This window comes from Trachemys scripta, chromosome 2 (genome assembly GCF_013100865.1).
Source record: "Trachemys scripta elegans isolate TJP31775 chromosome 2, CAS_Tse_1.0, whole genome shotgun sequence".
NCBI lineage: Eukaryota > Metazoa > Chordata > Testudines > Emydidae > Trachemys > Trachemys scripta.
Genome location: NC_048299.1, coordinates 6,182,413 through 6,198,930, shown reverse-complemented (window position 1 = coordinate 6,198,930; position 16,518 = coordinate 6,182,413). Strand labels below are relative to the sequence as shown.

The window sequence follows — 16,518 nt, the reverse complement described above, 5'->3', positions numbered from 1 at the left end:
CCCCCCCGCCTGCCCCACCCCCCCCCCCCCGCCCTGCCCCCCAACCGCCCCCCCCCCCCCCCAGAACGCCCGATTCATCCAATCCCCCCCAGCTCCTTGTCCCCTGACCACCCCCTCCAGAGATACCCCCCCACCCTAACTGGCCCCCCAGAACCCTCCTTGCTCCCTGTCCCCTGACTGCCCCCACCCCTTATCCAACCCCGGACACCTTACCATGAGGCTCCTAGCAGCATGTTTTGCTCCGCGCAGAGCCAGACACGCTGCCCTGCATGTGGGCAGCAGGTTTCTAGAAACTTTGGTGGTGCCCAGAACCCGCCCCTCCCCCAACTGGTGGGAGGGATAGCTCAGTGGTTTGAGCATTGGCCTGCTAAACCCAGGGTTGTGAGTTCAGTCCTTGAGGGGGCCACTTAGGGATCTGGGGCAAAATCAGTACTTGGTCCTGCTAGTGAAGGCAGGGGTCTGGACTCTATGACCTTTCAAGGTCCCTTCCAGTTCTAGGAGATGGGATATCTCCATAAATTTATTTATTTTATTTAACTCCGCGTGTCCCCCCCCACCTGCCTAAGGCTCTGGGATGGAGTTTGGGTGGGGGAGGGGGTCTGGGGTGCAGGCTCTGGGTTGGAGTTTGGGTGGGGAAGGGGGTCTGGGGTGCAGGCTCTGGGTTGGAGTTTGGGTGCTGGGTGTAGGCTCTGGGCTGGGGCATGGGGTGGGTGTGCAGGAGGGGGTGAGGGGTGCAGGCTCTGGGAGGGAGTTTGGGGGCGGGAGGGGGTGAAGGGGAAGGGGGTGCACGCTCTGGGACGGAGTTTGGGAATAGGAGGGGGTGCAGGGGTGAGGACTGTGGGGCTGAGGGACTCATGATGCAGGGGGAGCTCCTGGCTGGGGCAGAGGTTAGGTGTGGGGGGATGAGGGCTCTGGCTGGGGATGAGGGGTTCACGATGCAGGAGGGGGCTCAGGGCTGGGGCAGAGGATTAGGGTGCGGGGGGATAAGGGTTGGGGTTGAGGGGTTTGGGGCATTGGAGAGGCTCAGGGCTAGGGCGGAAGAGCAGGGTAAGGGCAGCCTGCCCTGCCATTCGGGATGGGGGGCACTAGGACCCTGGGGCAGCAGACAGCAGTTGAGCAGGAATGTGCTACAGCAGCAGCACAAGCAGGCATGGGAGAGGCCCGTGCTGCTTTTTTTTCAGGCAGGGACGTTCCGGGGAGGGGGGAGACCCGTGGGGGTGGGGAAGGGGGGTAGACCCGCGGGGGCCAGCCCGGGAAGGTGGGGGAGGGCCCGGCGCCTTGCGCCACCTGAGAGTGGAACCATTTGCCCACCCCTGCATTAGGGTGTGCCTGGGCACACCCGGCACACCCTGTGCGCTCGCCTATGCTGCCAGGGGCACTATGGGCATGTGTTGCCTTCCTCTGAATCACTGCACTGCCTGTGTCAGGATGCTGCCCCTAAAGAACTGAGGGTCTGAAATTGAAATGAAATTAAAAATTAATGGAGATATCCCATCTCCTAGAACTGGAAGAGACCTTGAAAGGTCATCGAGTCCAGCCCCCTGCCTTCACTAGCAGGACCAAGTATGATTTTGCCCCAGATCCCCAAGTGGCCCCCTCAAGGATTGAGCTCACAACCCTGGGTTTAGCAGGCCAATGCTCAAACCACTGAGCTATCCCTCCCTCCTTGCCCTGGCGTGCAACTCCTGTGTTCTCCTAGGTGTGACCTTTGTCCGCTTTTGCCCCACGTGCCTTGGGAGAGCCTGCAAAGGGAATGGATGCCTGAAGGAATCTGCCTCAGGCCACCTATTCTTGCTCTTCTGTAGGGCTAGGATGGTGCCACCTAGCACACTGTGTGGACAATGGGATGGATTCAGCTCAGCTTTCCACCACTCTCTGCTAGTGTAAACCCAGGGGTGGAGGAAGGCTCACCAGTGGGAAGGTCATACTGGCAGAAAACAGCCTTACCACTCCCTCCTGGGGCCAAAAAGGGGGTGCCCAAAGGGTGCATTCTCGTTTTATCCCCTGTAGAACCCCAGCCAGACAAGAGTAGGCACCTACTACTGAAATGCCACTGGCTCACTCTGTGGGGTGAATCCCCACAGAGGTATTATGGGGGCAGACTAACACGGGAAGCTGCCATTCACAGCATCCTGTGCCAGCTACAGGAATTAGTGCAGATTCTAGCAGTCAGTGTCCCTCCTAGGAAAATCAGTCCTTTGCCACCGTCCGGTCATGGTTTGCAGATCTTCCCCCTCTGGCATGATGTGGGTCTGGCGGAAGCTGGTTGGCTGTAAGATGTGGTCTGTAACCCTTGGGATTGTCCTGCTCTGTTTTCTAGATCTGGACAATTTGGGGCAGAGATCTGAGCACCTCGTGGTGATTGATTTCACTTCGAGCGCCGCCGGCTGTTTCTTCCCGCACCATGTTCGGCTCATCCAGGGGAGGCGTGAGAGGGGGGCAGGACCAGTTCAACTGGGAGGATGTGAAGACGGATAAACAGAGGGAAAATTACCTGGGTAAGAGTTGATCTTGTCATTGTATGAAGTGTCTTGTGTGAATTCAGCTCTTGCGAAAGGCACCTGACAGGCAGGGCTGGAGGCTGATGTCCTTTGTATGCCTACAGGACGCATACGGCATGGTCACCATGCCTTCCCCTTCCCTGCTGCCATCCCCCTGTGAGCACCAATCCTGACCTGAGAGCACCACTTCTGGAGCTAACAGGAGGATTTGGTCTTTCTGCTGAGACTGCCGATGCAGGGGGACCAGCTGTGACAGTTCTTTTATGTCCTGTCCATGTGGTAACTAGGAACTGGACACACGGGAATATTGGTGTTAATATTATTCACATGGAGATGGTGTTGCTCTTTGCTTCGTGTCCTAAAAGCTGTGTCATGGTGTTGATCTTAAACACTACTGTTTCATAGATTTTTTTTTTAAGGCCAGAAGGGACCATTCTGACCATCTAATCTGGCCTCCTACGTAACCTCACCAAGTGATTCCGATGGGAAACCCAATTATTTGGGGTGGAATTAAAGCAGCTTGTTTCTAAAAAGATGGCCAGTCTCCATTTAAAGAGACTGCTTGATGGAGAATTTACCACCTCCCTTAGCAAGCAACCAAGAGTTGACTGAATTTCACTGCTGGGCAAAGTGAACCCTATTCATACAGTCAGCATTGCTGCTAAAGCACTTTGGGAGTTGTAGTGATATAAAAACCTGAGGTCCTATTTGCCCAGTACGTTCATTAAATGGCACTCTTATAGGCTTTGTGGTTTGCCCTGGGGTCTGGCCAGCCTCCCTCCCCTAGTTGTGCATAGTGCTGTGTGCTGTTTGGCTGCCACCCTCCACCCCAGAGATGGCCGCATTTCAGTGCAGCGATGCATATAGAGTTACAAAGCCCTTTTGGATCCCCGAGGATGAAAAGTGCTATAGAAATGTAAGATGTTATTGTTCGCTGTTAGTGGAAGCTGAATGGCTGGGACAAATTGGCCCAAATGCTGTCTTTTCCCCTCAGAATAAATGATCGGCCCCTAGACCTATACAAGAGCCTTTGAATCACATCCTGGACCTTGTCAAGAATAATGCTTAGCTATTACATAGCACTCTTCACCTCAAAGCACTTTACAAAGGAGTTCAGGATCAGTAGTCCCATTTTACAGATGGGGACACTGAGGCACGGACAGTGAAATGCCTTGTCCGCAGTCACGCTGCAGGTTAGTGGAAGACCTGGGTGTCCTGACACCCAACGCTGTGCCCTGCGTGATCTATCGTTAGGCTGGTTATATTGTTTTAGAAGTGACGTTTCATACTGGCCTAACGCTTTAGGTCTCTTGAAGGCTTCTCTTGTTCTAACTGGCAGGCAACTCCCTGATGGCTCCGGTGGGCAGGTGGCAGAAGGGCAAAGACCTCACCTGGTACGCAAAGGGGAAGCAAGGCGACGTGCAGATCTCCCGAGAAGCCGAGCTGGCTGCAGTCCGGCTGGCCGAGCAGGAGGCCATGATGACGGCTCTGTAAGTCCGTGGCGAATGGGTCTAACAGGTGACCTCTCCAAGGCCTATGACATATTGAGAACCACAGTTTAAAAAGCACCTTGGAGTTTAGAGATTTCAGGTCAGATGAACCAGTCACAACTGGGCAAGTCAGCTCTGCTTCCTCTCCCACCATTTCTCTGTTGTGGCTACCTAGCTAGTAAATTCTTTGATCTCTTACTGTGTGTGTTTGTACAGCACCTGGCGCGACGGGGCTGTGATCTTGGTTAGGGCCTCTGGGGACTGTCCTAGTGCAAATAATTCAGCCAGTGTTGTGGGATTGTAGGCAACCTGCTCTGTCTGATATTTCTAGCGTGCCCATCACCGTGGTGTCTGAGAACCACATACAAATGCATTTGTGAGCTCCAAACAGGTTAGACTGGGTAAACATCCCAACTGAGCCTGAGCGTCCCTGCAGTCTTGTGGTAATAGCAACTCTGCGTCTAGTGACTCGGTGATCTTCAAACAATTCAACCGATGGAGAAGCAGTCTTGGCGTCTCGCTCCCTTTCTCCCAGCCCCTCTCCCCGAACGGGTGACTCACCCATCGCTTGCTTTTGTCACTTGTCTGGATTTTACTTTTTCCAGGGGCTACAAGAATGTGAAGAAACAGCCCACGGGCCTGAGCAAAGAGGTAAGTTAGGCGTCCGAGTGTGAGATATGTGGGGCCTTTGTGCGAGAGATTCAGGGGAGGGAGCGGGACGCGGTGCTTAACAGGGCCACAGGCCCTCTCCCTACCAGGTTATCTGGGTTTGCCTCATGAGCCTATTGACATTTAATGCTTTCTTATTTTGGAGCCTGGATTCACTTGGTCCATAAAGAATTTCTACTGCTCCTTCCAAAATGTTCCCAGCCCTGCTGGGTCATGACGTATCAGTTCTTATTTAAAAAAAATAAAAATAAAAAAAAAATCACATCACTCTGATTACCATCGTGCTTCCCTGTGTGTCCCCTGACTATGGAAGGGGTGCTCCTGACTATGGAAAATACAGTGCTGAAGAATTCAGCGCCTCCAGTTCTTCTAATGCACGGATGCGGTTAACTGGTCAGCTCCATGGACTTACTGCTCCTTCTAACGTGTTCCTTCCTAGGATCTCGCTGAGGTCTGTAAGCGTGATGGAGCAGAGCGTGATGAGAAGGATACAGACCGAGTCTTGGGGCTGGGAAGTTCCAGGTATGGGGCTATTTTCCACTAGCATAAGAACTCCAGTGCTTTTCCCTGCTCTTTAGAACCTCTGGTGGCTAAAGCAGGAGATCTGGTGACCCCCAAACCACAAACGACGGGGAAAAAGGGATAAACAGCGAGGTGGCAAAATTTTCAGATGATACAAAATTACTCAAGATGGTTAAGTCCAAATCAGACTGCGAAGAGTTAAAGGGCTCTCCCAGAACCGGGTGACTGGGCAACAAAATGGCAGATGAAATTCAATGTTTATAAGTGCAAAGTTAATGCACATGAGGAAAATATAATTCCAACTATACATAAACATGATGGGGTCTAAATTAGCTGTTACCACTCAAGAAAGAGATCTTGGAGCTTTTGTGGATAGTTCTCTGCATCTGCCCAATGCACAGCTGTAGTCCAAAAAGCTAACGGTTAAGAACCATTAGGAAAGGGGTTGATAAGACCGAAAATATCATTATGCCACTATAGAAATCCCTGGTACGCCCACACCTTGAATACTGTGTGCCGTTCTGGTCGCCCCATCTCCGAGATATAATATTAGAATTGAAAATAGTACAGAGAAGGGCAACAAAAATGGTTAGGGGCATGGGACAGCTTCTATAGGAGGAGAGATTTAAAGACTAGGACTGTTCAGTTTGGAAAAGATATGATAGAGGTCTATGAAATCATGACTGGTGTGGAGAAAATGAATAAGCAAGTGTTATTTACCCTATCACATCACACAAGAACCAGGGATCGTCCAATGAAATTAATATGCAGCAAGTTTAAAACAAAACAAACATAAGGCAGTACTACTTCACACAATGCAACTTCAACCTGTGGCACTCCTTGCCAGAGGATGTTGTGAAGGCCAAAAGTACAAATGGGTTCAACAAAATTAAGTAAGTTCATGGGAGATAGGTCCATCAATGGCTATTAGCCAAGACGGTCAGGGACAAAACCCCGTGCTCTGGGTGCCCCTAAACTCTGACTGCCAGAAGCTGGGAGTGGACAACGGGATGGATCACTCGAGAATTACCCTGTTCTGTTAACTCCCTCTGCAGCATCTGGCACCAGCCCCTGTTAGAAGACAGGATGCTGAGCTAGATGGACCATTGGTCTGACCCAGTATGGCCGTTCTTATGTTCTGCAGTGCTCATCCCTCCACATCCTTGGCAGTCTTCCCCCATGTCTCTCCATGCTGCTTCCTTGTTCTTCTCTCTCCCACCAGGGAAAGGAAGTCAGTGGCGAGCTGGGGTTAGAACAGGGTGTTTTCAGACCCCTCCGGCCCTGTGGTGGTTCCACCAGACCACGCTACCTCCCATTGTATAGAGGACCGCATTACACAACTACAAGAGCAGACCATGGGCCACTGGGATTAATCTTCCAACTAGGAAGCCATCTAACCATAACGTATTAGCCAAAGTCAATCCTTGAGTAGCTTCCTTGTGGGGCAGTGGGGTTGGCCCCTTGAGCGAATGGGAGGAGTATTTTTACTAGCTTGTTATATTATATAATATGCTGAAGTTGAAACCCCTGTTCAGGCTGGAATCTGTCCAGTCCCTGCAGAAATGTCCACCTTTCGGGTGAGTGGTGGTCTCCTCTGTAGAGGTTGAACGTGGATTAATAGGAAGGATTGGAACAGAAACCTAGGTCCTGGGTACAGGAAGCACAGGATGTGTACGAGCAGGCAGTGCTTAATGCAAGGGGATTTTGAAAAGAAGCGGGGGGAACCTGATCAGATCAATGATTCCTGTCCAGGGCCATTGTGGAATAACAGTAATACTGTGCCCCGGTCTAGCGCGTTCATCGGAGAGTTTTCAAATGCCGTTCAAAACACAGATGAATCTTCATGCCCCAAGAGGAAACTGAGGCAGCAGAGAAGTTAAATGACTCTCCCAAGATTGCGCAGCCACTCAGTAGCAGAGCGGGAACAGATTTCAGGAATTCTTGACTGCCAGTCCCCTGCTATAACCAGTAGACATTGCTCCAAAAGCGTCATCATCTCAGCCCTCACGGTGACTAGAGAAAATCATGCCGTATGCGTGTGCGTGTGTATCTTTACATTTTATTTTCCCCCCAGTGGCGGTGCTGGCAGAATGATGCTCTCCAAAGAAGACAAAGAGGCTGCCAAACTTGGGCTTTCTGTTTTTACTGTAAGTCTTTCCATCCCTGTGCTAGTCGTTCTGCGTGCTAGGTGCTTTGCAGAGCATAGGAGAGGCTTGATCCATGCTGCGTCTACACTAACTTTTACCGTCCAAGCGAAACTCCAGAGTGTAACTTTCTGGGGTTAGTTTCACATTCCACATTGAGGGCTGCATTGGGGTGTGTGTTTGGTTTTTAAAGGGGCTGATCCTACTCACATGTCTGTGTAGGTGCTGGCGTGGTCCTCCTCACTAATATCTGAGTGCCTCATGATCACTAGTGGATTTTATCCTGACAGCACCCATGTGAGGTACGGAAGTATTGGCCCTATTTTACAGATGGGGGAACTGAGGAACAGAGACTAAGTGAGTTGCCCAAGCTCTCACAGGAAGTCTGTGGCAGAGCAGGAATTGAACTCAACTCTCCTCAGCCCCTGGCCAGGGCTTTTACTACACACCATCCTTTCTCCATCTGTTCAAATGGATCTGGGAATTTTGTCACTGATGTCATGGGAGCAGGATTTTGTGCAGGAGGGCAATAGTTTTATTACGGGGATAACAGAAATAAGCCTGAATTGGCTCTCTGGGCCCCCAACCTCCTTGAACTCTGGGAGCATTTCAGCCTAACTCTAAAGTTTGCAGCCAGTGCCTATCTTTGTAACTGGGCAAATCCCTTGATACAAACACATCCCCCAACCTTCAGGAGAGTTTAACTTGGGGTCAGCCCAGCTCTATGGCACATACTAAAATATTAAATCCCTTATTGTGAGCATTGGGGATTGGGAGATTGCTCTAGCGGCCGAGTTAGTGTGGTAACCCTGACCGCCCCATGGGTAGATGTGGGGAGTGGAAATGCAAGGCGAGCCTGAGGTCATGGCTGGGAGGAGCTTGAGGGTGAGAGACGGTCATGGTGGGGCCCAGAAAAAGGATTTCTAGAGCAAGGGTCTAAGATGGCACCACTTTGCCGTCCTGCAGGGAGGCACTGCCAGTTAGCACTAGCTGTCGCCCCAGCACTGTCGCGGCTGTGACCTAACTTGCAGGGTGTAATCTTTACATCCAATGGATGGCGCCACATAGCAGGGAATCGGCAGAGTGAGAAGGAAGGAGCTCCACGCTGCCAGCCCTGGGCCCCCCCTCCCCAGCTATGTTGCCACCTTGTTTAATCTTGGTATTGCTCAGTAATAGCTCTGAACAGCGGGACCTGCTCTGTGATGTTAACCATGGGCACCCTCAGCCTGACGGTCTCGTACATCATTTTGTCTTTTGGAAATCTAGCATCAGAGAGTGGCAAACAGTCCGGAGGCCTCAGGTGCGAAGAGAAAACTGGGCAAGGAAGAGAAGGCAGAAGAAGCATGGTAAGAACAACCCACTTGTACTTTACGCACAGCTGGAGCTGCGGTGGGCTACCGTGAGATGCTGTTCACCAACAGCCGGGTGTCTCTATAAATCAAATTCCCCTCTGGCTGCGTCTGCATCCGCTTTGATTTCACAGAGCTCCCTGCCGGCAAAGCCTTTCGCGTGTGGACATCTGCAAACTTGGAGCTAGCAGCTGGGATTCATTTAATCCCAAACTAACTTCCTTCCGCGCAGAAGTGGTTTTATAAAGATTAGGCTAACCCAGTGGTTCTCAACGTATTTACCATTGTGGGCCACACATGCAGCTCTCTGTGTTGTTTGGGCCACATCCGCACAATGTATATACTGCCTATATGCCCCTGAGGCTATCACACGGGTCGCAACTGTGTGCTGATTGGGCAGCAAGCAGCCTGCGGGTTGAGAATCACTGAGCTAACAGACTGCGTGGAAGAAACAATACCATGTGAGTGAAGCAACCAATCACACAGATAGATTATTAGATAGTTGCAGCAGCTTGTGAGCAACTCAGGGCTTAATCCGTTCTTGCAAAACATTCCTTGAGTGATCCACAGCAGTTGGTCATTTTGGGCAGGCACTGGGCTGAGACCTGGCAACTTGCCTCTGGACAGCAAATGCAGCTGTGCTTTAAAAGAAGCGCCGGCGCCGTTTGCATGTCTCCCCGTTTCTTTAACCGTGCAGGCCCGAGAGCAGCAAGAAATCCAAAAAGGAGAAGAAGAAGAAAAAGAAGAGAAAACACAAGAAAGAGAAGGAAAAGGAGAAACATCACAAGAAAGAAGCAGCCACCACCTCCTCCTCCCCCTCTCCAGATCATGGGGAAAGGTACCAGAGCTCCTGCTATCATTCTCTCTCATGGCAATGTCTAAAATCATAGAAGATTAAGGTTGGAAGAGACTTCGGGAGGTCATCTAGTCCAATCCCCTGCTCAAAGCAGGACCAACACCAACTAAAGACTCCAGTCAGGGATCAGGACCCCATTGTGCTAGGCACTGTATAAACACAAGGGCAGTCATAGACTCCAAGGCCAGAAGGGACCATTAGATCTTCTCATCTGACCTCCTGTATAACCTGTGAGTGTGTTAGATATTATAGCCCCATTTTACAGATGGCAAAACTGAGGCACAGAGTTCCAGATCATAGAGGAAGTTGATATTAGTTGAACTGGGAATTGAAACCAACTCCAGTGCTCTAACGCCAAGACCAACTTTCTGACCTTCTGTGTAGCTGGAGAATTTCACTCAGTTACTCCTGTATTGAGCCCCTTCCTGACCCTGGAGCTCACAAACTCAGGTTTTGTCCACCCTGCACTTTCCTTGGTAAAACTTTTGTAGTTCAGGGGTGTGAAAAAAACACCCTCCTCCTACCTCTCTGAACAACAAAAGTTTTACTGACGAAAAGCACTGGTGTGAACAGCGCTTTGTTGGCGGGAGAGCTCTCCTGCTGCTTCCCATTGGGGGTGGATTTTTTTTGTCGGCGGGAGAGTTCTCGTCGTGTAACGGCACTTAAAGGTGCATAGTGTAGACGTAGCCTAAGGCGTGGGGAGAACAAGCAGCCTGTAAAGTCTCTCCCTGCCACAGCCTTTGTGCAGCAAGTGTGTCGGCTGCATTGTGCTCTCTCCTTTCTCCAGCCAAGGGAGTTCAGAGTGTGTCGTGGGGTGGGGGGGTGTTGTGTTCACCGCGACTGCCTAAAGCTGGGGCTCGACACGGTAGTTGGATTTGCTCCCCTGGGTAGGTCACCCTGTGTGAAGACTCTCTGGCATTAGCAACATCGGGTGAGGCAGCACCTTGATTTTTGCCACACCTGTACAATGCCCTGAGCCCACATGCAGCAGCTGCTCCAGGTGTTGAGTGTAGCAGGGGGCGAGGGGATTGTGGTGTCTGTAGCTTGTCTGACCCAACTGGGGAAGCCTACAACACTCCCCCCCAGACCCCATCACCGACAGCAAGCTGAGGAGAATTGTGGTTGCGCAGCACCACCCGAGAGTATCTCTGCTTGCTCCTCGGGGTAGTAAAAAGGCTCATTGGGGGGGATCGGTGGGGTGGATTGACCCGTCATACCGAGCCAGCCCCCCCTCCGGTGGGGATTGAAATGCAAACATTCAATGGAGTAACCTGCTGAGCGCTCTTCTGTTGCGGCAGGTCGGTATTTTCTGGGCCTCTTGCCAATCTCAGTGCGTCATCCTCTCCCCCGCCCCCCCTGCAGCAGCTTTTGATTAACGTCTGTATTAGCTATGCCCCCAACCAAGCACCAGTACAAATCTTCCATCCATTAAGAGCTAAATGACTTCTCTCTCCACGCAGTCTATAGCCCACTGCTCCTTGGACCATTCGACCTGGAGTTCCGCATCTCAGACTCCAGAGTCCATGGCAGAACACCCTCGGATTTTAATCAGTGGTGGTAGAATGGATTCTTGCTTTAGTTCTCTATTGCAAGCCAGCCTGCATATCTCCAGTGCTGAACTGAGAACACGGCTACAGGATGGTCGGAGCAGGGAGAGACACAGACTTTGGTCTGACTGAACTTACAGTGTAATTGGGGCGGGGGTCAAGCTAGTATTTAGCTATTAGCTCATTTAAAAAAAAAAAAAAGTTCCTGCTCTTAAATTTTTTTTTTTTTAAATATTTCTCTACGCACTGTTTGAAACCTTTACCCCATATGGCAGGAGAGAAGCCACAGTTAGAACATTTTATGTTTCAATATTAATATCTTACAGAATAGTTTGTAAGATCTTTTGGGGGCAGGGACTACAGCCCCTCCCACAATGGGGTCTTGGCTCAGGACTAGGACTGTCTAGCCCAGGGGTTCTCAAACTGGGGGTCGTGAGGTTATTACATGGGGGGGGAGGTGTCACGAGCTGTCGGCCTCCATCCCAAAACCCGCTTCACCTCCAAGCATTTATAATAGTGTTAAATATTTTAAAGTGTTTTTAATTTACAAGACAGGGGGGTCACACTCAGAGGCTTGCTGTGGGAAAGGGGTCACCAGTACAAACGTTGGAGAACCACTGCCCTAGCCGCTACCACAATCCACATACATAGTATGGTAACTCCTCACTTAACGTTGTTTCATTGGTACGTTGCTGATCAATTAGAGAACGTGCTCGTTTAAAGTTGCGCAATGCTCCCTTCTAACGTTTGGCAGCCGCCTGCTTTGTCCACTGCTTGCAGGAAGAGCAGCCCATTGCAGCTAGCTGGTGGGGGCTTGGAATCAGGGTGGACAGGCACCCCTCCTCCCCCCCCATCAGCTCCCTGCTCCCCCAAGTTCCCTGTGCGGCAGCCGCCCAGCAGGCGATCAATTGCCGGCAATTCAGCTGTCCCTCCCCCCACTGCCGTGTGCTGCTCCTGCCCTCTGCCTTGGAGCTGCTCCCAGGAGCCTCCTGCTTGCTGTGCGGGGGTGGGGGGGGAGAGGGGTGCTAATGTCAGGGTGTCCCCTTCCCCCCTGCTCCTGTCCCCCCACCCCCGCTTACCCCATCTCCATAGAGCGGGGGGACATGACAGGGCTCAGGACGGAGGGAGCTTGCTAGCAGCAGCTGCTGCTGTCTCAACTTGCTGATCTACTTAAAAAGGCAATGTACTTAGAGTGGGCGTCAGTGTACTTAAAGGGGCAATGCGCATCTCTCTCTCTCTCAGACGGTGTGTGTGTCTGTCTTTCTCTGCCATGCTGTCTCCCCTCCCTCCATTTGTGCTGCCTTGTAGAGTGTGAGGCTACATTAACAACAATGTGTTAACCCTTGAGGGCTCAGCTGTTCTAGTTCATCATTTAGCAGTAAGGCATTCCCTGGGAAATAGCCCACCCTCTTAGTTCACCACCTCAACCAAGCTTCACAATCATCATTGGTGTGTACAGTATTAAACTGTTTGTTTAAAACTTATACTGTGTGTGTGTGTTTTATGTATATATTACTCACACACACAATGTCTTTTGTCTGGTGAAAATTTTTTCCCTGGAACCTAACCCCCCCGCCCCCCATTTACATGAATTCTTAAGGGGCAATTGGATTCGCTTAACATTGTTTCGCTGAAAGTTGCATTTTTCAGGAACGTAACTACAACGTTAAGCGAGGAGTTACTTATATGGGAGTCAGTGCAGATAGTTCTTAGCATAAACAAGGGGCCTGATTCTCCTCTCGCTTGTGCCAGTGTAATCCAGGAGTAACTCAGTTGAGGATTGTGGCATTACCCAGGGGGAATGGCTGTGTGAGATCAGAACTGGGGGTCCCAAGGGATGTTCTCATTTGGCCCATGCTTACCTGATGTGTGAAGGTTACATTTTAGTGCATTCACATTTTTTGATGCATTTGCAAATACTTAACACATGAGGGCGCTGTGAGCCAACTGCTGCCACACTCTATTTAAGGGACATGTTCATGGAATCCCAGAAACAAACCTAGCAACCCTGCTGGCTTTTTTTGTTTTGTATTTATTCCTTCCCCTCTAGACTACAGAGTAACTGGCCGTGTCCAAAGTGGACCTCCAGCAGTCTGTCTCTCCTCCCACTGGCTCAGTGGGATCTCTGAGGAGGATTGTCATTTAACACACCTTACCCATGCCATTAATGTGTGTGACAGGTGGAGATTGTCCCTTAACCAGTGGTCTGACTCGAGCCCCCACGCTGCCTCTTTCAAAACCAAGTGACCAGGGCGACCTTGCTGGCTTGCACCATGGAGAGCCCTGGCCAATGTCTGGGTGAGGGAGCACAGGGGAGATTCAGGGGCAGTGCAGCACACCCTTCCTCACTGGATCTGCCGGTGTAGCATAGTGGTGATGATGTACGCTAGCCCCACGCGGTGATAGCAGTAAACGTCCTGGAGTGTATTGCGGCAAAAGAAATGAAATCCCGGGAACAGGCAGCCTCTTCCTAGCAGCAGCTGTTAAGTCTCGGCTGAGGGGCTCTGTGCTTTGTATGCAAACCATTGGGCATGCTGATGAGTATTGTGCAAATCAGGGAGATTTCCCTGGGTGTCCCCTATGCATCCAGCAGCCCTTGTGACCTACGGTTGATTATAAATGCACTGCTGTCACCACAGCCTGGAGGCCTGGCCATGGACTGAAATGAACTGGGTTTAACAGCACAGCGAGCGTGAACGGTTTTGCAGGAGAATAACTCGCCCTGAATGCATTTTTCTAGGGCCAAACTCTGATGTCTGTCAGAGGCGTAAATCCAGGGTTAACTGCATTGACACTGGGCGTGGCAGTTTAGCTGGGTGTAACTGAAAGCAGAACCCGGCCCCTAGTTTGGAAGAACGTTGTTCTTGTCGTCCTAGAATTGGATCCCCCAGAGCTCAGCCCCAAGGCTGGGGGCGGGATTGTGCCCGAGGGAAGGCGAAGATGCAGACGGTAGGATTGTTCCCTGGGCTACGTTCCCCTGTGCGGAGCCGTATCTCAGCATTGTCTGCATTGTCCTTTCAGCATACAGGGACTGGTCCCTTATCACTTGTCTCTCTCCATTCCCGCTTCGAGGGTCTGTTCACTGCCCCTTTCAGGGGCCGCGGGGTTTGCACCCGCAGGCTCTGACCCATCTTCTGTGTTGCAGGAGGAGGAGGGAAGCCCCACCCCCCAAGGACCATTCATCATCCTCCCGGCGGCTTGCAGGCAGCTGGCGTGACAGCCATTCATCACCGGGCCGAGAGGCACAGAAGCAACCCGGCAGGTGGCAGCACGACATGGACTCCTCCAGCAGCGAGGGCATGGGAGGGAGCCCCCCTCGCCGACAGCTCCCAGCCCACAGTAATGACAGGAGCGGCAGCAGGGACCACCACAGCCGGCACTCAACCTCCAGGGGCAAGGGAAACGGCAAAGGGTCCCCCCCAGCCCGCCGCGCCAACCGGCGCCACGACACTGATTCAGATGACTGAGCTGCAGGGAAGCGCGGGAGAGACGGGGACTGCTATGGCCTTGTTTTAAAGGGACGCTGTCCAAACGGAAGTTACAGGACCAGATCCTCCGCTGGTACAAATCAGTGCAGCTGTGAAGTCACTGGATTGAGAGTGCATTGAACTGCACCGGTTCACACCAGCTGAGGATCTCGCCCAGAGGTTGATGTGGGTTTTTTTTTTTTAACGCCCTTATCTATGCTACCGATGCCCTAGTGTAGACACATTTATACCAGCAAACGCACTTTCTTATGCCAGTATGATTGCAGGTATCCCGGTAAAACCTTTAAGCGAAGCCTAGCCCTTAGCTTGGCCACAGCTGCTCCACTGGTCTGTTCCTTTGATTCTGCTGAGTTTGCCCTGCCCCGCTGTGTCTTGTGCCCACTAAAGATTCAAAGCCAGGTGCACAGATCCCTCGTGTATATCGGCAGGGAGATAACTGAATGCCGGGGAGTGAACCTCTTGCAGAAGGGAGGCCTTTGTTTGGGAATGTTGATCAGGTATTTGTGTGCCCAGTTAGGTATTTTAGAAAACCAAGGTCAACTACAGAACCTCCTATTCAATCAGAGTTTTACTGAAAATCCTGGAGAGACTGTAATAGAAGAGAGATCTTGTTTGGATTTTGACTATCGCCTGCAGTGAATGTCTGCAACCCGTTGTGCTAGCACAGGAGAACCAGCAAGGTTAAAGCAACTGGAACATGACCAATAAAAACGGACATTGAATCTAGTCTGTTTCAAGAAGTTTTAAGCAAGTAAACAGTGTGTCCCTGAAAACCAGGCAGCTGGAGATGAACAGTTTCGGCTTTAATAGCCTAAAAGGTGTTGCTATCCTTGTGTGTTTTTACCATGCTGAAGGGTTTTTTTAACCTGACACTTCTCCTTTAAATTTCTCCAATTTTTTTAAACTTACTTAGAGGAAGTTTTGTAAACTTCCCCCCCCACCCAAGAATAAAAGAACTTGACGTTTTGGAGACTTAAACTTGTATTTGGACAAACGTATACTAACCGTACCCTACCGTCCCTGGATGTGAAGAGAGATCAGAATATCTGCTCTGTAGTTCTGTGGGGCTAAAGTCTCTGCTGTTGTATACTGGCACAATTCCACTGAGTTCTGTGAAGCCCGGCAGCAATTCTGCCCTGTGCAGTCCACAGCTGAGCCCAGGGGCCCACATGCCTGCAGACTAAGCTCCTGGGTGTAGAGCGATGTCCCTGGCCCTCGATAACTTTGTTTGTGCCTGTTAGTGGGCTGGGGTTGGCATTCTCCATGAGGGCTGGAGCATCTGCCCAGGATGTGTAAGATGGTCACTATATGGCTGACACCATCACCTGCTAGGAAACCAGGGCAGGGTGTGAAACGGGCTGGGTCATGGAACCAGCCAGTCTCAGCAGGGACAGCGAACGCCCTGCTGGCTGTGTCAGAGGGGTGGGGAGAACCTGCGTGGCACCTGCCTGTGCGCTGGGTGCAAATAAGGGACGTCCAGCTGCGGAGCCGTCGCTCTGGCGCGCTTTGCCACTAAAGGACGGGCAGTCCTGTGAATGGAACTGACGTGGCAGCACTGGCCTGGGAGCTGCCCGGTGCAAATCTAGCTTCCAAAATCTCCTGGCCTCCGGATGGCTGCTCCCCCTGAGGTACTGGTTCCTCCAGCACCTGGAGCCAGTGTCCTAGCCGTTCCTTCCCCTTGCTGGCTGGGCTCCTGTGTGCCGGCTGAGAAGAGGGGAGTGGCTCCTGGCTCAGCTGGCAGGACTACGGCTGGGATGGGATGGGAGAGGAGGGTCAATGGGGTAAATCCATGGGAATTTGGGAAGGGAGGAATCAACAAAGCTGCTTCATGCTGGACTGACTCCAGTGCTCTGTGTGTTGCAATTTAATTACTGTTCAGCTGCTGCTGAAGGGCTGGGAGTGCTTGGTGGGAGGAGGGGAAATGAGTGTTGTCCTCCCATGGCTGTTCAGGG

The 16,518-nt window shown here is 51.5% G+C and overlaps 1 protein-coding gene across 4 annotated transcripts in view; it reads left to right on the top strand.

The window, feature by feature from the left end:
* C2H1orf35 (chromosome 2 C1orf35 homolog) overlaps window positions 1-15,509 on the top strand; it is a 16,894-nt gene extending 1,385 nt beyond the window's left edge. For all 4 annotated transcript variants that reach the window (XM_034759779.1, XM_034759782.1, XM_034759780.1 and 1 more), the window contains 8 exons: window positions 2,321-2,498; window positions 3,841-3,991; window positions 4,597-4,642; window positions 5,100-5,182; window positions 7,257-7,329; window positions 8,593-8,672; window positions 9,373-9,513; window positions 14,224-15,509. In XM_034759779.1, the coding sequence (XP_034615670.1) occupies window positions 2,405-2,498; window positions 3,841-3,991; window positions 4,597-4,642; window positions 5,100-5,182; window positions 7,257-7,329; window positions 8,593-8,672; window positions 9,373-9,513; window positions 14,224-14,545 (990 nt within the window). In that variant the 5' untranslated portion in view covers window positions 2,321-2,404 and the 3' untranslated portion in view covers window positions 14,546-15,509. The remainder of the gene's footprint in view (window positions 1-2,320; window positions 2,499-3,840; window positions 3,992-4,596; window positions 4,643-5,099; window positions 5,183-7,256; window positions 7,330-8,592; window positions 8,673-9,372; window positions 9,514-14,223) is intronic.
* Window positions 15,510-16,518: the final 1,009 nt, after the last annotated feature.